Source organism: Sylvia atricapilla, chromosome Z (genome assembly GCF_009819655.1).
Source record: "Sylvia atricapilla isolate bSylAtr1 chromosome Z, bSylAtr1.pri, whole genome shotgun sequence".
NCBI lineage: Eukaryota > Metazoa > Chordata > Aves > Passeriformes > Sylviidae > Sylvia > Sylvia atricapilla.
In genome coordinates this window covers 70586338-70613625 of record NC_089174.1, presented here as the reverse complement: position 1 = coordinate 70613625, position 27288 = coordinate 70586338, and the positions used below count along the sequence as shown (strand labels likewise).

At 38.4% G+C, this 27288-nt stretch overlaps 1 protein-coding gene across 2 annotated transcripts in view; it reads left to right on the top strand.

The window, feature by feature from the left end:
* NUP155 (nucleoporin 155) overlaps window positions 1-21973 on the top strand; it is a 29548-nt gene extending 7575 nt beyond the window's left edge. Inside the window, exons 13-36 of one of the 2 annotated variants that reach the window (XM_066339884.1) lie at window positions 971-1141; window positions 2153-2263; window positions 3129-3223; window positions 5225-5313; window positions 6582-6644; window positions 7610-7669; window positions 7753-7903; window positions 8759-8825; window positions 9598-9716; window positions 9923-10026; window positions 11285-11418; window positions 13183-13374; window positions 14329-14467; window positions 15141-15276; window positions 15704-15857; window positions 16114-16218; window positions 16322-16476; window positions 16902-17031; window positions 17306-17419; window positions 17876-17996; window positions 18444-18554; window positions 19306-19442; window positions 20098-20198; window positions 21407-21973. In XM_066339884.1, the coding sequence (XP_066195981.1) occupies window positions 971-1141; window positions 2153-2263; window positions 3129-3223; window positions 5225-5313; window positions 6582-6644; window positions 7610-7669; window positions 7753-7903; window positions 8759-8825; window positions 9598-9716; window positions 9923-10026; window positions 11285-11418; window positions 13183-13374; window positions 14329-14467; window positions 15141-15276; window positions 15704-15857; window positions 16114-16218; window positions 16322-16476; window positions 16902-17031; window positions 17306-17419; window positions 17876-17996; window positions 18444-18554; window positions 19306-19442; window positions 20098-20198; window positions 21407-21545 (2898 nt within the window). In that variant the 3' untranslated portion in view covers window positions 21546-21973. The remainder of the gene's footprint in view (window positions 1-970; window positions 1142-2152; window positions 2264-3128; window positions 3224-5224; window positions 5314-6581; window positions 6645-7609; window positions 7670-7752; window positions 7904-8758; window positions 8826-9597; window positions 9717-9922; window positions 10027-11284; window positions 11419-13182; window positions 13375-14328; window positions 14468-15140; window positions 15277-15703; window positions 15858-16113; window positions 16219-16321; window positions 16477-16901; window positions 17032-17305; window positions 17420-17875; window positions 17997-18443; window positions 18555-19305; window positions 19443-20097; window positions 20199-21406) is intronic. The other variant, XM_066339883.1, reaches the window with a different exon arrangement.
* Window positions 21974-27288: the final 5315 nt, after the last annotated feature.

Sequence of the window (27288 nt, the reverse complement as noted above, 5' to 3'; positions counted from 1 at the left end):
TATTTAAACTTACATGCTGTAGCTTCATTAAAATCCACACATGATTAATGTATTCATTATTTCATGGGGGGGCAGTTTCTGACTTTCATTTTCCAGATTGTTATGTAAGTGGGTTTGTAAGAGAAATTTGGAGGAAGTTAGTTGCTTTATGAGTCAATTCAGGGAAAACATATTACATCTCTGAAAGACATTACAAGTCTTCTGATGCAGAGGAGTCACATGTCAAAAACAGTGTTACTAAAGAAACAGCAGAGCTGGAGTGAATGGGGAGGGACTGTGTGTAAGTTAAAAGCGTCAAAGTTTTGATTAATGTGCTGTTTTAATGAATAACTTACAAAGGAACTTTATAATTTTTTCAGATGCCTTCCTTGCAAACAGACATAAATATCCCAAATACCGACCTTTTTTCCCAAGGCATCTGACAACAATAGACAGCTAGGTTCCCCAGACAAAACTGCAGCCTATTCTTGAGCAGCAATTCTTCCTGGTTAGCATACACAGTTTTCTTGAATATCTTCACTAGTAAATGTCTCTTCCTGAGTTATATTTGAAGTACTGCTGCCAACTGCAAAAGTCTTGTAAACCTTTGTAGTACAGTTGAACCTTTTTTTTTCTCTTTTTAAGAAATCTTTTAAATTCATGATGCCTATGGTGCTTAGTAGATGGTTGCTGTTTATATTGTAGCAGTCTTTGCAAGTTGTTTTACATTTTAATGTAAATACTGCTGTCCCCCAAAAGAAGCAATATATTATTTCCTTAATCCTGAGAGCAGCAATGTATATATATAGCCGTAAATTTGGTGATAACTTTCTGTTAGACAGTACAAGAACTTACTTTCTTTGGGTTTCCTTGTGTGAGGAGCAGATTCTATTTTGTGTAGTGTTTAATTGATAAATAGTAAAATATTACTATGAATATGCAAAAACTGTGTCTGCTACCAAACTTTGGATAATATCTATCTCTTGTTTAGATGACGACCCGTGTTGATGGACATTCCTGGGCTCTTTCTGCTATTGATGAATTTAAAGTTCAGAAGATTGTAACACCACTAAATAAAGACATTATTCCCATAACTGATTCACCTGTTGTTGTGCAGCAACACATGCTGCCACCTAAGAAGTTTGTCCTGCTTTCAGCCCAAGTGAGTATTACTTTTCTTGATATAGGTTACCAGAAAATTAAGTATGAAATTGGACTTCTCATCTGAACCTGTACATGATTCATTTTAGATATGTTTTAGATATCTTATGAACATGGAAAGGAATCAGGAAGAAGATGGCTGGAACAATCTGTACCTATTTTAGATTTACTCAAAGGATTTAGATCAACTTATTTTATACAGTATATTAATAGTTATTGTTGCTCTCCAGAAATCCTTGCAGATAGAAACCTGAGAAGTTCTTTTAGCCTTGGTTGTGCTCTTGATAATGAGAAATTGAAACAGTCCCTGTCTGCCCAGAAAATACAGCTCAAGTAAATATTGTTGGCAATTGAAATTTGAATTAATGATTTATTTGTCATAGAAAAAGTCCCAGAAGGTTTTTTTGAGAGGGTTTTAGGAAACAAATTCACTAAAAAAAAAAAAAAAAAGTGAACTTTACTACTTTGCTGATTATGTTTAGCAATATTTCTGGCACTCAATATCTTGACCAGTGGGCTATTTAAAAAAATGCTTAAATATTAATGTCTTGCAAACTCTTGACCTGCAAGCAGCATTTGTTTATTAGCAGCTGTGTTGTTAAGGGCATTAATAGGGCCCTTTCCAGTAGTTAGTTTGAATACTAAGGTGATTAATACAAAGTCTTACCATGCCTTGAATTCTTCAAGCATTTTTCTTCCAGGCAGTTTTCAGGATTTGCAGGATACACAAAGCCTTTCCCTTCTGCATATACTTGTATGTGCTTACATTCTAAGCTTTGTGTTAGGCTAAGAATAACAAAATTAACTCATTTTATAGCCATTGCAGTACTCACCTGCCTTTCCTTGGTTCACTAGTGATTGAGAGCTGGGCTTTAGGCACCAGGTATATTTTGATTCAGTGGTACAGTGGAGGAAAAGTCAGAATTCTGAAGATAAACATTATGAGGGATGAGTGTGTTGTGATGAAACAGTGAAGACAATTTTAATCTAACTTGTTTTGCTTTACTTTTAGGGAAGCTTTATGTTTCATAAACTCAGACCTGTTGATCAGCTGCGGCATCTGCTTGTGAGCAATACAGGTGGAGATGGAGAAGAGATTGAGAGATTTTTCAAGTTGCATCAGGTAAGAGCTTTTGATTTGTTACGAAAAATGGAAGACTTGTCATCTTTTCGTTGTTGCTGCAACCTTCTGGTTAATTTAACAATTAAAGTAATTGGTAATTTTTTCTTTTGTCTACATAAAGCTATATTGTATAGAGAAATAATTTCTTATTTTGTGATGTCTGAAAACCAATGTGCAATTCACTTTCCCTGAAATTCCTATGTCTTGTATACAGAAATGCAGTGCACTTCTTAGTTTAGAAAGAAGTTCATCTGAGAGCAAGAGAGGGAGAGTTTCTAAAAGAGTTGAATTCCTACCACTACAAGAGATTTTTATATTTTGAAGGCCAGTAGAAATGTGTGTAGTTGGTCTGGGTATTCTTTTTTATTAGCAGCTTAAGGTAAACAAGAAACAAGTGAAAGTTTAGTTATTGTGGATTACAATTTTGATACGATTAATATTGTGTAGTGTCTGTAGTGAGTGTTCATTGTAATATATTCTCTTGTGCAATCAGGACGTAATTGGTATTGTAACAGCTTGTTAGAATATGCAAACATTGATTTTTACAAATGCTTTTTCTTTAAACACTATTGTAATTTATGTTTTTGTGTTTGTATAAATTGCATGAATCTTAGTCATATGTAAATGTCAGGCATGGAGGTTGTTCTCTATCAATAGTAGCACTGAGCTTGCAAAAACTGTATAGCAAAAACTAACCTGATACAGTGGAGTAACTTGTCTAAAATTCAGAAGAGCTGATTTCCCTGGCAAAAAAATTATGCAGAAAGTATTCACTGTGTTTTTTTAGTTATTGAGGAATATAACTTCTCTACGTTTCTTGCTGACTTGATATAAGACACGACGCTAACATTGTAATATGCTCTAGGAGGATCAGGCTTGTGCCACTTGCCTTATTTTGGCCTGTTCTAATGCTGCCTATGATAGAGAAGTATCTGCCTGGGCTACTCGAGCATTCTTCAGGTAAGTTTTAATTCTGTCTGTCATTCTGAATATTATGCTCAGGATCACTACAGTCACTAAACACTTATACAGGCATTTTAACCTGCTACCAGTTTGGGGCCTGGTGACTTTTGGTGGTGGTGTTTTTGGTGGTGGTGGTGGGTTTGGGTTTTGTGGCTTTTTTTTTTTCCTTTCTTTTTTTTTGGTGGTTGTTGTTGTTAGTTTGGTATGTTTTTTCCAGTACAATTTGAGTGATGAAGTAGGAGTTTCCACTGTGGAGGATTAAAATCTAACCCATGTATCTTAAGTGCCGCTTATCCTTGGTATGGTGCAAATATGTGTATTTTCGTTAGCTGTCTTAAAGAAGCTGGTGTATACATAGAGTCACAAAATTGGTTGGGTTGGAAGGGACCTTAAAGGTAACCTAAACCCTTCTGGCTTGGGCAGGGATACTGCCCACTATATAATGTTGCTTAAGGCCCCATCCATCCTGGCCTTTTGAATACTTTATCAATGGAATATCCTCACCATCTTTGGCCAAGCCCTTCCAATGCCTCACCTACCTCACAGTAAAGAAATTTTTCCTAATACCTAACCTAAATCTCTTTGAACTTTTAGTTTAAAACCATTCTCCCTTGTCACTATCTGCTCTTGTAAAAAGTTGCTCACCCTTGATTTTATAAGATACCCTTTAAGTCCTGAAGGGTGCTATAAAGTCTCTCCAGAGTCTTCTCATCTCCCAGGTGAAAAACCTCAGCTCTCAGTCTGTCTTCATGGCAGAGCTGCTTCAGCACCCTAATGGTCTTCATGGCCTCATGTGGACCTACTCCAGTGGGTCCAAAGTCTTTCTTGAAGTGAGGAACCCAGAGCTGGATGCAGTGAGGGTGTGCATGTGGGGTATCACAAGGACAGGGTGGAAGAGGAGAATCACCTGCCTGTTGCTAGAGGGACATGAAAAAACCACACTCACACTGTCAGGTTGTCAGAGCAGAAAGAGGGAGCTTTATTATTTTTACCTTACTATATATAGTTTTTGGAGTTTGAGCAGAGATTGGACAATGAGGTTGACACCTCTTTGACCCAGCTGGTCAAACTATATGTCCATCAGTTGTCCCTCCTCCAAAGAAGAATGTGAAAACATCACTTTGTTTATGTAAAAATGCATGAGAACTCCAGTACAGAAATGTAAACATCAGAAGGCTGAAAAGATCAGGGGGACAACTGACTAGTCTAGTATTGATGCAGCCCAGAATAGTGTTGGCTTTTGGGGCAGACAGTTGGTTTATTTCCATCTCTTCATCCATAAGAGCCCCAAAGTATTTCTCCACAGGACTGCCCTCAATGAGTTTTTTCCCAGTCTATGCTCTGTCTGGAATTGCCCTGACTCAGGTGCAACACCTTGCACTTGCCCTTGTTGAACCTCATGAGGTTCTTGTTACCTTTTGCGACCCTATATTGTGGATCTCTTAGCTGTCCTTACAGGGAGATAAAACTGGTTGGGTAAGATACAGGTGTTGAGAGTGATGATAAAAGGTGCAGCTTGGAGTGTTGTGTTCCCAAAAACTTAATAGTTCCTTGCCAAAACTTGTGCAGGTGTTAAAGTCAGTCAGCTGTTTTCAGTATGTTGTGAATAGTTGCTCTTTATTAAATTCAGTTTCATCACAATATCTGGCAGAAAACATAGATGATAATTCTGCAAGGGAAGACGTAGCTAAGTGCTTATGGATATCACTATAGGATAGAGATGAATAGAAATTACTTGTGGATGAAAGAGAGACAGCCATGGGTCATCTCAACTGTGCCCTTTTTTTTCCACTTCCCTGCAGAAGCAAACCTTGAAAAGATGCCAAAGCATAAGCCTGACATTGGAATTGGTAAATTTCTCTTTAAAACTGTAAAACTGTACTGGGATTTTTATTCCTCATTTTAAAAGAACCTCAAAATTGCTGTTGATTCTCAAAGGCTTGAAAATTTAATGGGCTGTGAGAATTGTTGAGAATTTTTTGGCTTTGCAAACTTTAGGTATGGTGGAGAAGCACAAATGAGATTTCCATCAGCTCTGCCTCCTCCCAGCAATGTTGGACCTATTTTGGGTTCTCCTGTTTCTGCAGGTATGTAGCAAGCATTTCACAGTTTTGGACATGTTTTTTTTTTTTTTTTCCTTGAATATGTTGTGTTTTGTCTTCTCACAAGTATTTGTGTTCTTTTTGTTTGAAATAGACTGTGTTTTTCACTTACTAGCTAGTTAATGACAAGAAATTTTCCATTTCTCTTGAGCCACTTTTGGATTTAGTGAGGGGAGCGTTATCTCAAATTATGTGTCCATGTTGAATATACTTCGTTAAGATACTGTGAAGAAGGTATACATTTGTTCTTCCAGAGTAATTTCAGCAGCCAGAGAGCAACTTACCAATAACCTATTTCAGACTTCATGAAGCTTAGCGTTGCTGTGTAGTTTCTTGCTACATTGCCATTGTCATGCCTCTACAGATAACTGCTTATGAGAAGGAAGAAATTTGGTCAAGAAGTTACCTAGTCATTTGGAGTGATTTCTCCCTTTAAAAGCTTTGTCTTCAGCATTTGTTTTCTGCTTCAGTCTTCAGTGCCACCTACAAAAGAGAAAAGTGCTTACTTTTTCTCCTCAGAACTTGAAGCTTCTTGGAGTGAAGGCCTTTTTGGTACTTTTGGATTCACTTAAATTTCTGCAGTTGCTGTCCCTTAATATTCATTACTCAATTTCAGATTGGGAGGGTTTTTAAAAAGAAATCGATGATGAATTTAAAATTCTGATTGAAATATTGAATTAAATTAGTTACTTTTTTTGTTAAGAGCTCACTAATGTATAAGATCCTCATCCTTCATCTAACATGTGGCATTCAGTTTTATACAACAGACTTGGGAAATAAACGTGTTTGCCTGGAATTCAAAGAAATTTCCTTTCATGACCATATTTTGACATGTATCCAAATTTCTAAGTATTGGAGAAAAATGTGGTGAACTAGGGTAAAATTTAGGAAAAAGTTGACACTGTTACTACTAGTAAAATTCTAAGAGTGACTACTTTTATCAGTGGCATCATTTTCCAGCCCTTTTGGTGTGGAACAGTAGCAGTGTGGGCAAGAGCTGAGGCAAGGCATAAGAATGTAATGCTAAATCTGAGTTGGAGAGAGCAGCTATGGGAAGAACAGGTGGTAGGACCAGACTAAGAATGAAATTAGGTTGTGGGGGAAATGGCAGGAACTTCTATAGTCAGCAAGGAGACTTGTTTTAGGAGTAAATGTATTTTTCCCAAGTCTAAATGTTTGTGTATTTCTGTCGTTCCGTCATAAATGCCTCTTTCAAACCTAGTATCAAAGCAGATGTTTCCATTTTGCTTCAGCGACAGGTCCAGGTGGAAGATGGCACCATTCTTCTACTACTACTTTCTCGGTTTGCTCAAAGGGTAGAGAACTGTCATGTGAAATTAAGGTTCTGATATTGTGGATGTCCCATGTGGTGGGTCAGACGCCGCTGACAGAAATTCATTTAACCACCTGATGATTTTGCATGTGGAACTGCATAACAATAATGTTAGCATTAAAAGGCCAGGAGCCCTTAAATTATTTTCATCTTTTTCCCACTGTTGAAAGTCTAGTCATGCATTTGCATGCTGCTTTTCTGCAAATTAGTGCTTTGCTTTAGTACACATGACAGTGTGCTCTGAGAATGCACTGGCACTGTGTTATCTGTGCTGTTGTGTGTTGCCAAGTTGAGAGAACTGTAGCAAATGAGGCAAGAGCTGTATCCATTGATAAAAGCCAGATTTTCAAAGTGCCAGTTTTTCTTGCCTTTTCTGTGATACATCACTTTGGTTGTAAATAATACATGGACATTTTTGTAGATGACCACACATGTTCCTGATATTTTTAAGTCTTAAGTTAGCTATTCAGACCTAATTTGGTGGAGGAGGTGGGGTTCACAGCTGAACTTGAGTTTGTGGACAGTCTCAGACTTAGTGTTTTGAGATAGTAGTGTTGCTGTTGTGTTTGTACATCTACCCCATGTAAAAATGCAGAGTAATATTACCAGTTTTCAGCATTCAGAAGATGAGGAACAGCAAAAAGTATGTGGGCAATATTATATCCAATGCAGACAACAGATGGTGTGCAATGAATTAACATATGAATGCTGGGGAAAAAACGCTACTTCAACTGCTCTTGATTAAAGTTTATCCATTTGTTAGACTTGTGGAATGTAGGTTGATAAGAAAATGAGTGCAATTTGATGCTTAACTGTAAATAAAACATTTAAAGTACTTTATTTAACAACTTTTCTGCTTTTGCACAGATACTTTATGGCTTAGATTTGGGAGGGGGTGGTTTTGGATTGTGTTCAACAACCTTGATTTATTTCTTTTTTCCTTCTTAGGTTCCCCTTTGGCTGTTGATAGTCCATATTCTAATCCTAGCATTTTGACATCTGGGCAAGGTAACACCTTTTTTTTTTTTTTTTTTTAAGTAGGATTTTTTATTGGCATTCAAATGAGTAATATTTACCTATTTTTACCCTAGGTTTACAGCCTCCTGCTATGTCAACTCCCATGTTTCCTCCTGGAAATTCCATGTCTCACCCTGGTACATCCATTAGTGGAATGATGGGTCCCGAGATAGTGTTTTCTGGAAGACACAATGGCATCTGCATATACTTTGCACGGATTATAGGGTGAGGTCTTTGTAGAAAGAGATTCTGTCACTCAATTTGTTTCATAGTTTTTCTTTGCACTAGTGCTTGTAGGTGATGCAATCTATATTAATAGCATTTAAATTGGAAATTAGTAAATTTCAATGTTGTCTTTATGAAATACCTGTCTATATAATATGTTGTCTTTGCAACTCTTTTTATAATAATGCATTCAGTGAATGCCTAGGGCAGGAAAGTTGCTTAGATACTGAACCTGCAATCAAGTGCATAAACACGACTCTGAAAACTGCAAGTTTATTTTTCAAACTTATGAGTTGTATATTTTAAACTCCTACTGAGGGACAAAACAGAAATGCAGAAGGACTTACAAGTTCAAAGTCCTGTCTTTAAGTAATTTCTAAGAGTCTTTAATCAGAATGTGTAAGTCAGAGCAACGAAGTAGGACTAAAGATTCTGTTGTGTCAGGTGTTGAGCCCTAAACAACCCAAGCAAGAACAGAATTCTGCATATGTTGGTGACATCTCTTCATGCTGACTGGGAAAGAAATTTTTTTCATGAGACTTGTTGGTTTACCCTGTATTTCCTGGGAATCATATTCATCTATAGTATTTGAAAGTGTCCAATTTAATTTGATGAATTTTAATTTAATGAAAGTTTTAAATTCTGGAATTTTGTTCATTATTTATATATGCACTATTTATAATTATATAACGGTTAGTTTTTTGAATATTTAGTTTTCATCCAAAATTAATTCTTATTTTAGATTTATAACTTCAAAGTTTTACTATTTCTTTTTTAAGAAATTATACATAGGAGTCTTGCAAAAATTCTTGGTTAAATGACTTTGGTTTTAACACAAACTGTTTTGTTTTGCAGAAATATTTGGGATGGCAGTATAGTCGTGGAGAGAGTTTTCAAAAGTGGCAATCGAGAAGTTGTTGCAGTATGTAAACTATTACTCTGTGTTCTTAGAAGTTTCTTTTAGTGTTTAAGTCCTTTTAAACTTCTGAAGTATTTTCAAACTTCCATTCCCAGTTATAAACTCTTAGGTATAAAACCCATCATGTGTCATGTCATTGTTTTCTTAAGTGCTGAGCTCTTAAGTGATAATTAGTTGTCTTTTTAAGCTATTGTTTTAAATATTGCTTTCTAAGAAACCAACTAATATAATCTCTACTCTTAATTGGCAATGGCCAGTTTTCTCCATGTTTACTTAGGGCACTTCCTTGATGCCCACTTAGGGGTTCTGCATACTCCCTCCAGACAAACTCCAAAAATAAAATGCTTTGGGATAGTCATTGCAGTTGTGGAAGGGCATAAAAAAATTCTATCATTTTCCTAACTAATATCTTGCTGTCACACTTTTTGTCCATGATTAAAATAAAGTCTTTTCTGGCTGTGGCTGTTAGTAGAATCCGGTGCTCAATCCTTGTTCTAGCTTAGAGCTGGAAGTAGTAAAGCATAGCTGATTTAGTTAACAGAGTGCCAAAGAAAGTAACATCTTGAATACTGTGTATCTTCAGAGGACTCCAGCCACTCCATGTGTGTGCTGGGTCAGTGAATGTGGTAAAATGATGTTATGTTCTAGTGGTCTTCACGAATACAAGAAGACCCTCTTTTTTGTCTTCCAGGGATGTTAGCTTAAAACAGATTATTTTTGGTAAAAGAAATGTGAAAACCCAGCTTTCTGTAAAGAGGTTTGCTTTCTTTTGCAGATAGAAAGCAGTGTTCCATCCCGTATGCTGGAATGTGTGCTACAAGAACTAAAAGGTTTACAAGATTTTTTGGATAGAAACTCCCAGTTTGCTACAGTAGGAGCACTTGGAAACCCAAGGTATTGTTAATTGTGTTAAATTTACATGTGGTATTTAATGTCCAGCTTTTGAAAAACTACCTTAGGTATGTTTGAGTTGAGTTGAAGTGTTTGTATGGTCTTCTGCTTCAACATTCGGATGCTAAAAGTGAGTTTGTTAGATTCATCTTGAAGGGATTCAATATTTGTGATCATATTAGTGTTTTCTGGGTCTTTTTAAATTGCAGTTTCAGCACATCGGCCAATCTACAGCAAAGGCTCCTGGGTTTTATGCGGCCTGATGGTGGAAGTTCTCAGCAAGTCCAGCAAGAACTCCAAAGGAAATACCATGGTATGTAATTATTTTTGAACAAGAAGTATCAAAGAACGCTGCATTTGGATGTTGCCTTTCTCACTTTTTGTGTGAAATCCTCTGAATAAAAAGGCCTTTTTTCCACACCAATTTTATGTTAAACATTGTGCCATTTTTTGCACACTTACCTGTCTCCATTTTTTCCTGCCTAATATTCTCCATTATGGCTAAGATTGTTTAATCTCCTCATTACAGTACTTAGTAGCTGCACAACCATTTATATTTACAAGATAGCATTTATTAAGCACTTACTTTATGAGACAAATGAGCATAATGTCCTAGAAAAAAACTGCTGTAGTGCAGGTTTCCAAAGGTACAATCATTGTAATGTCTAGAAAACTTCGTTTAGAAATATGAGGTCTGTTACAGCCCATTTGAATTCTTGTCCTCTTAGTAGTGCAGCTTTTGCCCAGCAGTTGCAGGCAGGTTGGGAAGTGTTGCTGTTGCACATATGGAATTGAGGATTTTTGTGATCCATGTGGGTATAATCCTGGGCTTTTAATAGTGCAAATTTAAAAAATTTTCTGTAACTCACTATGTAGGATTTGGCAGATCTCCAGTGATTTTTTTTTTTTTATTCTTTACTGAGTTTATAAATCCTTTTGGATAGCTGAATGACACAATGTAATGGTTGTTAACCTCATTTGTGAAGTGTAAACATTCAAAAGTATGTACATAAATTGTTGGAATTATGTTCCAGCTATGTTGTAAGTATGAGAACACTATCCTTTCAGTTTGTGTAATACATCTTACCAGATTTAAATGTAGTTTTTGGTGTAGCTGTTCCTTTCAAGATAGTGTAGACAGTATTGAGCACAGCTGTAATTATAATTGTTCTCTCTACAAGTAAATACAGGTAGTCAAACAAAAAGGGAATGTGGATAGGTTTATTTTGATTACTTTTATGTTCATCAGAAATACATTTATAATATTTTGGGGGAAAAAAAGGTAAAAATTTGATGCTGATGTGTAAATCCAGTGCATTCACAGGAAACTATGCTTGTTTTTCAGAGAGTTTGATTCCTTTGTTGCATAGTTTGAAATAAATGTTAATGAAGGGTTGTTTTGTGGCAGTGTTAACATGGCATTTATCTCTCCAGAGAGTTAGACATCATTAATCAACAATGGAAGAGAAAAAAAAAAAAAAGTTGAGAGGGTTACTGAAAAACCTAAAAAACTTATGTGCGTATTTGAAACATGTAGAATAATTACTTGCTGACAATCTCTGGTTTTTCAGCTGAGGCACAGCTAACTGAGAAGACTTCGCTTCAAGGCATCCAGCAGCTTGTTCGCAAAACCTGCCAGGCACTGGCTTTATGGAAGTTGCTATGTGAGCACCAATTCAGTGTTGCTGTAGGTGAGCTTCAGAAGGTAAGATCTGGATAATACAATTTTACTTTGTTATGTACTAATCACCTTAACTTCTTTTGCTACCTAAGTATTCCCAAAGGACTATTATTTAAGTTAATTGGGAAACATATCAGTTTTAAACCACATATAAACTTTTTTGTATGTGGTCACAAATGTTTAAGAGACTGAGATGTAGTATTGACATAATCACTCAAGTATCACTAACAATAAATTGTTCTACTTTTATTGTTAGTTAATACTGAGTCTCATTTTATGAATTACTGTTTTTTTTACCTTAAGCACATTCTGCAAAATGTGCTGAAAAGAATAGACCAGTATTTGCCAGCCAAGTGGAATTTACTCTTTGCTTTTGTCTTGGTGAAAGATGGCGAACAATAGGGTAATAGAGTCCTTGCTCTTCTGTGTAAGTAAGGTACCAGAATGTACCAGAGCAGCTGAGGTTAGAAGGAACCACTGGGGACCATCTGTCCCCTGTGCAGTTGGGGGAATAATCTAATTGGCTCTCAAAGCAGGAGAAGCTAGAGCCGATTGCCCAGGACTGTATGCAGTAAGGATTTTAATATCTATAAAGATGAAAACTCCACGGTGTCTCTGAGCAACCTGTTCCAGTGTTGAACCACCTCTAGATCAAGAAAGATTTCTATTCAGGTGTAATTTCCTTCACTTCAGGTTTTTTACCATTGTGCAGTAGTCCTGGTTACCACTGAGAAAATGTGACTGCATTCTTCACTGTCTCAAAAATATTAGTAAGATACCACATACTGCCCTCTAAGCCTCTAGGCTAAATGATCGCAGTCTTCAAGGCTCCTGGTTTGTGAAGAAGGAAATTGTAGAAAAATGGGTGCTACTTCTCTTCACCCTTTTCTAATGTCAAATTCACAGCCAATCCTTGAAAAAAGGTTATTAATTTGAATACTAGGCATTTTGTCCTAAAACTTCAGGACCCGAAAAAAAAGGATTATTTGAGAAGTTGTATTTATTGTTCACAAGAAGGATAATTTTAAAACCTTAAAAAAGCACAGAAGCTGCTGCTCTTCATGCTGTTGCATTGGGGAGCTTTGGGCAACTTCTGTTTGTGTTGGACAAGGAGCTAACTAGCTGTTTAACAAGTAAAATGTTTTCCTTTGTCTTCAGTAGATTTAGAGTCTTTGTAGTTGTAGTACCATGCTGTTAGTATAATCTATAGACACTACATAGACACTACTGGCAACTATGTACACAAATATTCATATTAAATTTTAAAAAATTACAAACCTTCAATGCCACTTAATCTTAAAAAGCATAAAGAGTTCAGACCTTGAACTTTTCTAGCTCCTGCTTTTATTGAATTGATCTTTTTTTTTCACCTGTAACAGTAGTCAGATTGTTCCGATTATTAAAAACTTAGACAGAATCATAGGGTGTGCATTCTGACAGTGCCTTGTGAAGTAAAAAGAACTGCTAATTCCATTCTTACTGTCAGAGATTTGAAACAGAGGTGACACATAGTGAAGATGGCAGTGGAAGTCTGTTTACAGGAGTTTTCACTGTCCTTCGGCATCCAGGGTAGTGCCTTCAGTAGTAGCTCTTGCTTTATTGTTTTTATTTTCCTATAAAATGTGTATTTTCAATAATGTATTTCTGTGCTGTCCCTTGTAGTCGTTGGAGTTTTGTATGTTTTTAATTATTAGAAACAGTTAATTTTGCTGTTGAAGCAGTTAGACATTTCTAAACAGGGTCAAGTAAAAGATCTGGTAAACTAATAAAATCCTGTCTCATCTTCAGGAACTTCAAGAACAGCTAAAGATAACAGCTTTTAAAGACCTGGTGATTAGAGACAGAGAATTGACTGGAGCACTGATTGCCTCTCTTATAAACTGTTACATCAGAGATAATGCGGCTGTGGATGGAATAATTGCCCATTTGCAAGATATCTGTCCTCTTCTTTATAGCACTGATGATGCTGTGTGTTCAAAGGTAAGTGCACTTCCAGATTTTACAGCTCCAAAACACAATTTGAGAACATGCTCAAATGGGGTACATTGTGCAGCTTGTAAGTCATTATGCTCAGGTAATTTCAGAAGCAAAAGAAATAACAAAGTCGAGTTGCGGGCATATTTTCATTGCCTGGTTGATAAATGCTGAATGTAGCATCACATTGCTACAAAGTTCATTGTGGCCATGGGAGGTTACAGCTGCCAGAATGGGAACACACTAGACAAGTCTCTATTTCTTAAGCTTGAGAATCCATTTATTTCCCCAGGGGCGGGGATGCAGATGAAGACAAAAAGACCCAGGAAAGGCAGGGTCATGGGGTTTTATAGGGCATACTAGGGGTGGAGTTTTAGGATTTGGGTCAAGGGAGGGGTTAGCACAAAGAGGGGTGGGTTATATCAGGTTCCCACCTCCTCAGAGTGGGAGGACTCCGCAGCTGAACATTACACAAAAATTATTTGAAGGGTTTGCAGTTATATGTAATTTTCGTAGTCTTGTAACTGTAGTCTGATCTCCAGTAGAGATGTAACTGTAGTTTGATCTCCAATCTTAACTTGGTCTTCTTTATGTTGCTAAAATGTTTTCTTACTCCTGTCTTTCCTCAGCATAGTATCTTGGTTTTCATTCGTTCCACAATTTACTGGACTTTGTGACAGACAGTTGATCTTTGTGATCAACAATTAGATCTTTGAAGCTTTTAAAATAAATGCCAAACAAGTAACTGGTGAGGAGAGAATAGAAAACCAGTTGGTCAAGTCTTCAGCTCTTCTAACACTATTGTAGCCTTTCTGCTGGAAACTTAGTGACTAGAGAGTGCTTTTGAGAGGATGGTCTTTCTGCTGTTTCAGCTTTGAAATTTGAAGTAATAGCTCATTAACAGTATCCATGATCTGTTCATGATATGCTCATGTTAATAATTTCCATTATACATTTTAGGCAAATGAACTTCTTCAGCGTTCTCGACAAGCTCAAAGCAAAGTGGAAAAAGAGAAAATGCTGAGAGAGTCACTAAAAGAGTACCAGAAGATCAGCAATCAAGTAGACCTTATTAATGTTTGTGCGCAGTACCGGCAGGGTAAGAGCCAGTCACTGATCATGCTGAATAATTTCGTGATATCTTTTCATGCCATCTTTTCTGTTTGTTTTGTTTACTAACTTTCAACTCAATTTTACAATTTTTTACCATAAAGAATTGGATAATAACTCTTACAATTAAAATGTGCCAGCCTTTTCTTTTTTAAAGCCTTGCCAGATTTCACAAACCTATCAGGAAATCCATTTCCATATTAAAATAGTCCCATGCACTTACTTCATATTGCAGTGTCCATTTGTTTCATATATGTGGTTAAAATATTTTTAGGCAAGTTATTAGGTTCCATGTAAGCACAGGGTTTCAGGTACCTTTTATACAAAATATACTGTTTGAAAGATGGTTCTGAATCCTAATTAGTGCAGTAGAGGCTAGTATATCAGTTAAAACACACATTTAAATTATATAACAGTTAAGAAATAGATCTCTGTACAGTATTATATATTGTGCAGGACATTCTATGTAACAGTATCTTAACTTCAAACTTGCATATAAATGCCGCAGGTAGAAACAGGTGTAGACTTTATATGATATAGACCAGAGTGAAGAGTGTAGCATTTGCTTGCTTGCTAAAATGAGAAATGTTTGATGTCATTTACCATTTTGTTGTCAATTTCATACAATAATGAACAGAGATATTTGGTTTGGTTTTTCCTAGTGCGTTTCTATGAGGGAGTAGTGGAGCTCTCTCTTACAGCTGCTGAAAAGAAAGATCCCCAAGGTCTTGGCCTTCATTTCTATAAAAATGGAGAACCAGAAGAAGATGTTGTTGGACTCCAAGCTTTTCAAGAAAGGCAGGTTTTCAGAATAACTTAGGATCATTATATGGGGTGCTTTGTTTCAAGTGACTGAAAAAGTAGCTCTTATAGGGAAGGAATGCAGGGTAATAATAAACAAGGATTTTATGATAAGGAACACAATACAATATGAATTTTTTTCCCAGTATGCTTCCCTTGACTGTGAATAATATGGCAGCAACTTAATCTGAAATAAGGGGTCATAGATTCAGGAAACATTATTATCAGAACACTACAGAAATACTTCTTAAATAGATGAATGAGAACAAACTAGATTGTGACAACCAGCTGACAATAATCTGTGACTTTTTAAAATTTTAGTAACTGTGTACAAAGGCATACAATAACACACTTGAGAAGACTATTTCATAATTAATTGCAATGAAAATTATAAGCCTTTTATTTTCTTCTCCTCTTTTTACAGATTGAACAGCTACAAGTGTATCACTGACACCCTTCAAGAGTTAGTGAATCAAAGTAAAGCTGCTCCTCAGTCTCCCAGTGTACCCAAAAAGCCAGGTCCTCCGATGCTGTCATCTGACCCCAACATGTTAAGCAATGAAGAAGCTGGGCACCATGTAAGAAACTCAAAAAAAAGTCATGACTGCACTCCAGAGAACAGTGTGATTTGAAGGGGTCTAGAATTTATTATTTTCATAAAACTATGGAGTAGTTTAGTGAAGTGAAGATTATGAATTTTCCTCAATATATAGAGCATCTGTAGAAATAATGACATGTAAATGACATGAACCTAAGTGTTGTCATATGGTAATTCAGGGCTTAAAGTAATGAAACCACTTCTCTAATAGCAGCTCTGGGCTTTTCTTCCCTTAGTTTGAACAAATGCTAAAGTTGGCTCAGCGTTCAACAGATGAACTCTTCAGCATTGCACTTTACAATTGGTTGATACAAGCTGACTTGGCGGACAAGCTGTTACAGGTGAGCTTGTCTATACACAGTGGACGGGGAGATGTAATTGTAGTAACGCTTAATAAAGCAGGGAAGAGCAAGAGTTTTACTGTTACCTTTCTGATGTCTGCAGGTTACTGCCCCCTTTTTGGAACCCTACCTGGTGCGGATGACCAAGATTGACCAAAACAAAGTCCGCTATATGGATTTACTCTGGAGATACTTTGAAAAGAACAGAAATTTTAGTAATGCTGCCAGAGTCTTGGCTAAGTTGGCTGACCTCCATAGGTATGGATTATGTGTGATCTATTGTTTATATATTGAGGTAATTAGGGAAAAATCAAAAAAACTAAGTAAGTGTGTAAGTATTGTGTAACTATTTTAAGAAAAGGAATTTTTTTAAAAAAATAGAATGTGATATCTTTAAATCTAGACAATTATTAGAAATAAATGATAATGTTTACTTTTGTATTGTATATTACTTTGCAATGTATTTCGTGTAATTACAGTGTATTAAATTGCCTGCTCTTTTTGAGAAGTACACTAGAACTGAGCTTGCAGCAAAGATGGGGTTATGTGGTTGGATCATGTCCTGCATGATTTAGTAGAATCTGGAAAAGGCACATATTACTTCCCAGAGTTTAGCTAGAATATAACTAACCCTCACATAATTACATTAAGTACTCATTTTATTATGAATATTTGCTTTGCAGCACAGAAATTTCTCTTCAGCAGCGTCTTGAATACATTGCACGTGCCATTTTGAGTGCCAAAAGTTCCACTGCCATCTCCTCTTTAGCTGCAGATGGTGAATTCCTACATGAACTAGAAGAGAAAATGGAAGTAAGGAAAAATATTAATCTAAGCTGCACTCTAAATGCATTGTTTCACTTTGTCTCATTGGCACATAACGTAACAGTTTTATTACCAGTTCTGTATAAGTGAATTTTCGTCCTTTCTTCCTGGCATGGCAAAGTTAGGCAGTTGAAAACAGACTTAATGGTGTAGGGCAGCAATATTTCTGCATGTAAATAAGCTAAAATTAATTCTGAGTGTATTTTTAAACTTTGATTAAATTAACTCAATCTTGAAATACTGTATTTTCCTCTTAAACAAGGTTGCAAGGATCCAACTTCAAATACAAGAAACATTACAGCGGCAGTATTCCCATCATTCTTCAGTACAAGATGCAATCTCCCAGCTTGATGCTGAGCTGATGGATATAACCAAGGTGATTGAAATTTATTTGTGTTAAAGCCCAGTCTATCAAATTTTGGGGAGAAAAAATGTTTTGCAAAGAATGATTCTATGCTGACTAGGAAGAGTAATAGTTTATCATTTCTGATCTCAGAATGTCTGTTAGCCTGGACTGTCAGCTTCAGTACTTTGATAGTCTGTCAGTCCTTGGTATTTTAATTTCCTCCCCATGTTTATCTTCATTATGAAGTCTCTTAGATTTCTCCATTAGTTGAAAAAATTGTTGTAAAATTAAGTTTTCATTTCAAATTCATATAAAATTTAGTGTTGTATCTAAGAGATGAAACTATATGTAGCAAAAAAATAGTGATTGACAACAGTTACTTAAGTTGCATCTTTACTAGTCTGTTAGACAAAATAAGGAACAACTGATGTTTTAAATTTAATTTGATCTTGAATGAAAGGTAAAGCTTGGTAATTTTTCTTTCAGCTATATGGAGAATTTGCTGACCCTTTTAAGCTTTCGGAGTGTAAGCTTGCAATTATACACTGTGCAGGTCATTCTGATCCTATCTTGGTGCAAACTCTCTGGCAAGAAGTCATTGAAAAAGGTACGTCTTAATGGAATAGGAGTTGTGATGATCTCTTTCATCCTTTACCATGAGTTAGTAATTCACTCTCTGTTCCTGTTGGTTTTGATTGTTTTTTTTCTTTCCCCTTGGTTTTTGAGCTCAAGTTTACCATTGTGCAAACAACATTGATAAAGATCTGAGGGAAAAGCTGTGTGATAGTGGGTTCGTTATGGAGTTCTGGAATGTGGTTTCGTTTGTGGTTTTGTAAGTAGTTTGCATGGAACTTCATGGAAGCATACAAACTTACAAATGTACATGCAAACACACCAGAAAAAGTTGTATTTTTACTTCCATGTGCTGATTTTTTGTTGGCAAGAGTGTAAGATTTTTCTGTATTATTTATAAATCTAAGTGCCTCAGTGTCATTCTGTATAGATGTGGAACTTTTCCTCAAGTTCTCGCAAAGTGTTTTCTTTTCACTTCCAGAGTTAAGTGACAGTGTATCTCTGAGCCCCACTGACAGAATGCAAGCGCTTTGTCTGAAGCTGGCATTACTTGGAAAGATCTACGCTGGCACACCTCGCTACTTTCCTTTAGGCAAGTTATTAGCCTGCATAGTAAATAAGCATATGTGTTTGATGGATGGGTTTCAGCTTTCGTTTTAGACTCTTAAAATTCTAAACTAAGAAATGTTTCTCATTTTTTAATCTCAAAAGAAACGGGAAATAAATGAAGTTTAGGTGGAGCAGCAGTTACTTTTGGAAGGTTGTGCAGATCCCATTTTAGAAAGTAGTAGAGTTTGTTTGCATCAAAACACAAAGTACAAAATATGTATTTATACATTTAAGATTTTAAGCAAGCACATTTATCTGCTGTTTTTTAAAATTCTGTATAAACCATATGAACAGGTAGATTCTAAAAACAATTTGGGAGATTTCTGGATCATTTTTAGAATTTCTGTTTTTCTTATGCTCATATGTTTTGACAATGTGCTATTACATAAAAACCTGGCAAATATATTGTTCAGCAGTAAATCTTTTTGAATACTAAAATATTGTGCAACAACATTAAATAAGAACATTTAGTGCTGACCAATACACTGCTAATTGTTACAGGGAGTTAAACAAGCTTCAGTAGTTTTGCTGGCCATTGTAGCAAATATAGTGATACTATGTGTTTGTATAGAAACAAATGTTAATTAATTTTTCTTTACAGCATATTTGCATGGCAAAACTGTAACAAAGTACTAAGTATGAGTAATCCCTGCCATGCACTGCTGGTAGTAAATGACTCAAATGCCTTTGTTTCTAAAGTTGAATCTAAATATTCCCTCGTTTATGTCTTCCAGATTTTCTAGTGCAGTTTCTAGAGCAACAAGTCTGCACTTTGAACTGGGATGTAGGCTTTGTATCATACACCATGCAGGAAATTGGAGTGCCATTGCCAAAGCTGCTTGAAGTATATGACCAACTGTTCAAAGCACGGGTAAGGAAGATGGTACAAAATAAAAACTCTGTTTTCAACTATTATCAAGTTTATTATTATTATCTCTTTAGTGGGAAACGTGAAAAAATATAAGAAAGGATATAACAAAATATGCATTTAAAGCTTTGCTTTCTCTACTCAAAAAGACTTATAAAAAGCTGCATTTTCCCCCATGAATAAAATCTGTTGATTTTATTAATTTCAGTCCCAGAGCATGATGAGGAAATTTGTTAATTCTTTCAGTTCATCTTGAGCTAGTTTAGAATGAAATAAGATTAGAATTGTTATGTTGTAAAAGGAACAGCATATATTGAATATATTAGTTTTATTTGTTTTCTAGTAATTATTAAAATTTGTTGTATTACTACATCTTGTCTGATCCTCTGATGGAACAAACAAAGAGATTTGACTTGTGTAGTAATAGAAAATTGAGTTAAATTTTTGTATATTTTCATTTGTAATTTAAAATAATATTTAAATATAGGCTTAAATATAGATTAAAATAGAATTCCCATTTATCTAACTTTTTTGATGCAATAAATAAGTGATTGCTACAGCTGGCAATTCCTGTACACACAACACACTTTTTTTTGTCGCGATTCCTCAATATTTGTGTCCTTAATATATTGTGTGGTATTTTTGTTTGTTTGTTTAGGATCCGTATTGGAGCAGAATGAAAAAGCCTTTGCATCTCTTAGAGTGTATTCATGTATTACTATCAGGATATGTACAGGATCCAAGCAGGGTATCTATGAGGTAAAAGAATAGCTATATCCTAATGAATAGTGAAACATAAAATACTGTAAAATACTTGACTCCACCAATTCTCAAAGCTTTTATTCTTTACTTTTGGGTGAATTTAATATTTAATTCTTAAGATTTGCTATTCAAAACCATTTGGTAGAAACTTGGAGAATTCTCTGTTACTTCCACAAACGTAATTTTCCTCCATCACTGAAGATCCATGACAAACTGAGAGGATTTTTTTGTAGTTTTTGGCAATATACTTTAAGGACTAGTTCAGACAAATCTGATGCAATGTGTGAAAGTGGGGGAAAACGAGAATTGGGCTTTTGTGAATGAAACAGTGAACTGTTTCATGCACAAATTCTAGAAGCTTTGAGTTACTCTAGAAAAGAGAAGATCAAACATTGGAATGGATCTTCCCCAATAGTTTATAAGAGGTTGATGATGAATCAGTCTCCAAGACTAAAATTCAGCTTAGTTCACATCAGGAAGAAATTTTGGTGTAATAATAGAAAAAGTTTCTAGGGAAAAAAGATAGCTAGGTACTTGAAAAAGTTGCCTGTGTATCATTTCTAGCTTTGGCAGTTTTTGTTTGAAGAGACTATATGAACTTCAGTCAGAGCTATCTTGTCTCAAAAACAAAAAGCAGAACAAGGCAAAGCCTTGATAACTCTTCTAAACATAGATGTTTCTGATTCTTTTGAAAAATATACATAAAAATATCCCCTGTTCACATACAGTTTACTTCTATATTTTATTACTTTGTTTTTTATGGTTGGCTGATTTAAATACTCTATTAGAACTTAAGCAAATGTTGTCTGCTTTTAATACCTGCTTAGATAGTACATGAATTGAGATTTGATTTAACTTAAGACATTTAAACTGCTATCTGAATTAATAACTTAGACATTTACCATTGTAATACCTAAAGTAGTATTTAAATATTTCACATTGCTGTAAAGTGTACAATGTTTTTGTAGTTTATATTTAATATCAGATAAATAGTAAGGGATCATTTATTTTCCCATTACATCTTAGTCACAGGCATTAGATTTCAAAAATAAATTTCTCTTAATGAATAGGTAAAAGTAGCTGACACATGTCTTCCTGGTATGCTATTGCCGTGCAACTCAAAGAATGCTCATGTTCTAGTTCAGATGAATTCTATGATACAGGATTAAAAAGCAGCTCATTGTTATTCTGTGTTTTTTTTGCAGGCGACGGTTCACAAATGCTTGCTTGGATGCTGTTAGTTGCTACCTGGTTGAACTTCAGTCTATGAGCCCCACACTAATGGTGCAGACTACTATTGGGAATTTTAAATCTCTACAGGCCAAGTTAGAACGGCTTCACTGAGTGACTAATACAAGAACAGAATCATTATTGCTGGTAATACAAACAGGAATAAAGGTTCAGGTGTTGGCACTGAATTATGAACAAACAAATCCTCAGAAAAAAAAGCCCTGAGCGTTTTCTCCTGCCATGGTTATCAAATGTGTGGCCTGTATTCATGCTATTTTAAAAGTATCTACAAATTGTAGAATGTAAATGTGACAAATGGAGCTTCTTTTACTTTTACTACTACTAGGTTTTTTAACGATAGAAAGCTTTCTTTTATACTGATCAAATAAAATTAATTGTGTGATCTTTGCATTGGGGATAAAGAATATTTCAGAATATTTTCTTTTTATTTGTTTTAAATAATGGGGAAAAGCAAACTATTTCCCTTATTCCATCTTAATATGTTGTATCTGTTAAAATCAAATAAAGAAGCCAAAAAGCAACTTATGTCTATTTTTATGACATGCACACAGACACCAAATTGTATACATACCTAGAATCCCCTCCCTCCCCTGCTGCCCACGGGGCTCTGGATGCAGCCCAGGACACGTTTGGCTCTCTGGGCTGTCAGTGCCATGGCCGGGGCATGTCCAGCCTCTCACCCACCAGCACCCCCAAGTCCTTCTGGGCAGGGCTGCTCTGGCTCTGGTCATGCCCAGCCTGTGCTGATACTGGGGGTTGTTCCTAACTAGGTGCAGCACCGGCCCTTGGTCTGGGCCCACTCCTCATCTGCAGACTTTCTGATAGGGCATTCAGTTCCTTTGTCCTTAAGGAAAATACTTACTAATGGTCCAAATACCAGGGACCCCTTAAGAACACCACATGTCACTCATGTCCGTCAGTTCACCATTGTTCCTAACTAGGTGCAGCACCGGCCCTTGGTCTGGGCCCACTCCTCATCTGCAGACTTTCTGATAGGGCATTCAGTTCCTTTGTCCTTAAGGAAAATACTTACTAATGGTCCAAATACCAGGGACCCCTTAAGAACACCACATGTCACTCATGTCCGTCAGTTCACCATTGTCCTCTGGATGTGATCTTCAGACCAATTCCTTACTTAGTAAACAGATCATGCATCAAACCCATGTCTCAAATTTAAAAGTGTGGGGGGGGGACCATCTGAAAGGCTTTACAGAAGTGCAGAGAAATGTCATCTGTAGCCCTTCATTTGTCCACTGTAGGAGTCATTCCACCATGAATGTTACTGAGTTGATCAGGCATGACTTACCCTTCGTGAAATTGTGTGGGTTGGGGTTGTCCCAAACCACCTCACTGTCTTCCAAGTGCCTCAGTAGTTTCTAGGAGAACCTGTTCCATGATCTTCCCAGGCATAGAGGGGCGGCTGACAGTTTAGTAGTTCACAGGGTTGTTCTCTCTTCCCTTTCTAAAGATGGATACATTTTTTTCAGTCATCTGAGACTTCATTTGACTGTCATGACTTTTCAATTATCATGGAGTGTCTAATCATAGATTAGACAATGCCCTCAGGACTCTAGGACACATCTCACTCATCTCACATCTCACACATTTACATTAGGTAAATTCAGGTTCCTTAGGTGTCATCATGAACCCGACCTTCCCTTGCAGTGGGAAGCACTTTGCTTCCCCAGTCTCCACCTTGCTGTCCATCAACTCAAGAGGTGTGGGAAGAGAGGTTTCTGTTGAAGACTGAGGCAAAAAAGCTGAGTACCTCAGCCTTCTTCACCTGTCAACAGTTTTCCATCACTGTTTATCAGGGGGGTTACACCTTCTCTGACCTTCATTTTCTAGTTCACGTACCTGTAGAAGCTTTCTGTTATGCCTTATGTCCCTTGCCAGGTTCAGTTCCAGCTTCTCCTTGGCCTTCCTCACCTCATCCCTACATAACCAATCTTTATAATCTTCCCAGGTTCGCTGTCCTAATTTCCATTATCTGTGCATTTACTTCTTTCCCTTTAGTCTGACCAGCAGTTCCCTAATCTGCCGTGCTTGTCCCTTGCCTCCCTTGCCCAATTTCTTGTTCCTGGGGATTGCTAGGTCTTGCACTCTATGGACGGAAAGAAAAACCCGTTAGAAGAGGGTTTTAATTAATCAGCCTCTAAGTTTAGCGTCCAGCATGTTTCCTCTGCTCCTCCCAGTACCTCTTGAGGACATGGGACCCCCATCAAAGGGCATTTGTCCAGACAAGGGGAATCATAGGTGTTGGAGAATGAGGGCATCAATCCTGCTGCTTCTCATGCTGAGTGGTCTGCAGCACCTTTATGAAATATGATTGCTCTAAAATTTTGCTTAAATGACATTTTTTCCCTCTGAACTACCAAATACATTTTGGTGATTTTAAGACAGCAAATGCACTCAGTGAAGTAATATAAAAATTAAAATCCAACTATTTTTTACCTTTTTAGATGAAAAAGGGTGAAATACTAGAATTAGCTCTTTTCTTTGTCAAGCTAAAAAGAGTTGTTAAAAAAAGTTGTTAAACACTCCTTACAAAGTATTTAAATAGAAGTAGTCACATGTGTCCTGGGAAAAATACTTTTTCTTCCCATATAAAATACAACATCTTTAAGTATTAGAAGTTATCTTCTGCTAAGCCAAGTTCTTCCATGCCAAGGATGTCATGCATTTACCCTGGTCTTGTTAGTGCAATTCTCTTCACACAAACAATGTCCAAAGTCTTGCCTTCTGATCAGATTACCTTCTGTAATCTATGTGATTACTGAACAGATTTCTATTTTAGATTTGGAGAAATAACGGAAAAGTTGGGAACACAAACTTCTGACTTGAAGTTCAGCTCTTCTGTTTTTTTCTCCAGTTAATGGAATAAGGATCCCTCTGGCAACATTGCAAATTTATCAAACTAGTAGTATTTCAAAGTGTCTCACAAGTTACCTTTGATATTTGTCAGATGACAGCAGGTCATTCCAGTATACACATAACATTTTGTTTTCATAACATTTGCTCCACTCTCAGATGGAGAAAGGATAGGTTCTGTTTCCCAATTTAAATTTAGAGGTATATGGAAAACTAGGATCAGAGAAGAGAAGGGTGGATTAATGCAGTAAAAGATGAAGGATGATAATCACAGGGAAGTAACAGACCAACATGAATGTGAAACATTGCTCATTTACAATATTATCAATGTATCTTTTTTTTTTTTTCCCTTCTGTAACTTTCAGTCAAGACTGTCATTCGAGCAAGGTGGCAGAAGGTGGGAACAAGGGTGAGTTTCAAAGAATAGCTGATTTAAGGGAATCAAGGGCATTTCTTCAAGGTGATGAAATATATTGACAGCTTACCCAACTTGAATTTCACCTTGTCATGGCATAACACCCTCTAGCAAGTATCACACAGCCATGTCTCACACCCACACCCCTTCCATAGGATAAGGGGAATTGGAAAAAAGGTAAAATCCATAGGTTGACATAACCATTTAATAATTGAAAAAAAAGGTAATGTAGTAATAGTAACAAAAAGGGAGGTAACAAAAAGAGAAGAATAAAACCAAGAAGCATAAGTAAGGCATAATGCAATTGCTCATCATGGATTGACTGGTGCCCAGCCTGCCCCTGAGCAATGATGAGTTCCTCCTGCCTAACTCCCTCAGGTTATACTAAGCATGATGTTCCATGGTGTGGAAAAGCCCCTTGGCCAGTTCACGTCAGCCCTTCTGGCCATGCTACCTCCTGTCTTCTTGCTCGGAGACAGAGCACAGGACATTGAAAACTCTGCTAAATCAAAAACATAGCACCGTACCATCTACTTGGAAGAAAGTTAACTTTCTCTCAGCTGAAACCAGGACAACCCAAATTCCAGTAATTCCTGTATTGTATAGAGAATGCTGATCTCTTACAATTTGTGTCTCTTGCTGTTACTTGTGCCCCTCATCCCCAAATATTGATGTTGATGCAAATTGTCCCCCATGGAGCCACAGTAGTATGCCCTGTTGCCATTGTGTCTGGCCTTCCCCACTGTGGCAGATGCATTATCATCAAGTCTCCATAATCAGTTTTCTTGACACAAGACTTGACAGAAACCTAAAATGGTCTGAGTTGGAAAGGACATTAGAGATCAAATAATTCAAACCTCTCTGCCATATTGCAGGAACCCCTTCAACTAGACCAGGCTGCTCAGAGCCCCATCCAGCTTGGCGTTCAGTGTTACCAGGGATGAGGCATCTTCAACTCCTCCGGGTGACCTGCGCCAGCGCCCTCCCCACCCTCAAAGAATTTCTTTCTTTACATCTAACGTAAATCTTTTCTCCTTTAGTTTAAACCTACTCCCCTTTGTTCTAGACGTCCTTGCAAAAAGTCCCATTTTTCTATTTTTTTATAAGCCTCCATCAAGTACTACCTCCACAGAACTTCCTCCAAGCTGAACAAGCCCAGTTTTCTCAGCCTGTCATCATAGGAGAGGTGTTCCTGCTTTTGATATCCCTCCGCTCCTCTGGACCCTTTCCAACCGGTAAAATGCCCTTCCCGTGCTGGGGACCCGAGAGCTAGATGCAGCGCTCCAGGTGGGATCCCACCAGAGCAGAGCCGAGAGAAGAGCAGAGCAGAGAGTCTCCATCACCCTTATGATTCACGCTGCTTTGAACACAGCCCAGGACGCGGGTGGCTTTCCGGGCGGCGAGCGAGCCTTCCAGCCGTCCTGCCAAGCCGTTCGGAGACGCGGTGGTAACCAGCCGCCGTGAGCCGGGGGCCGCGCTGGGGGCCGCGCTCGGGGCCGCGCACGGGGCCGCGCTCGGGGCCGCGCTGGGGGCCGCGCTCGGGGCCGCGCACGGGGCCAGGCACGGGGCCATGCACGGGGCCGCGCTCGGGGCCGCGCACGGGGCCGCGCTCGGGGCCGCGCACGGGGCCAGGCACGGGGCCGCGCTGGGGGCCATGCACGGGGCCGCGCTGGGGGCCGCGCTCGGGGCCGCGCACGGGGCCGCGCTCGGGGCCATGCACGGGGCCGCGCTCGGGGCCATGCACGGGGCCGCGCTCGGGGCCGCGCTCGGGGCCGCGCTGGGGGCCGCGCTCGGGGCCAGGCACGGGGCCGCGCTCGGGGCCCGCCCGGACCCTCCCGCCCGGAGCCGCGGGGCGGGGCCGCGCCTGCGCTGTGCGCTGTGCGCCGTGAGCCGGCCCGGCCGGCGGCTGCGGCGGCGCGGGCGGAGCGCGGGGCGGCGAGGCCGGGCTCCCGCAGATCCCCGGCTGCTGCGGGCGAGCGGCGCTGTGGGCGCGCCGCGCCTCTCGCTGCTCGTGCCCCGGGGCAGGAGTCCGCCCCGGGCCGTCTCCGCCCTGAGCCGGCCGCAGGCGACGCGGGTGGCCGCGGGTGGCGGCCGGGGAAGCTGTGCCGCCCCCGGCTCCCCGCGCTGCGGTGAGCGGCTGGCCCCGCGCCGGGCCGCTGCCCCTGCCCTGGGGCTCCTGATCTGCCGCCGGCCGAGGCTGCAGGAGTTTCTCTTGCCTTGTGCGCTCTTGGAGCTCTTAGCAATGCGCTTGCGGCTTCTCTCTCTCAACTCCTGAGCGAGCGTGGCCCGCACCGCTGAGCAGCACGTCTCCCGTGAGCTGCTCGGAGGAAAATAGAGTTTGGAAGTACAGGTAAGTAACACTTCTCTTCTTGTTTAGCAGGAAGCTGCTAGAGAGAGTCGAGACTTTGCGTCTGAGGTCTCTATACCTACCCCCAGATAACAAAAACATCTGCTCTGATTGTGTTTTGTTGGTTTTTTTCTTTCTTCAGTTTCTCTGTAATTGTGTGAAAAAGACACTTACTTGCTTTTCTGTATAATGGTCACCTAGAG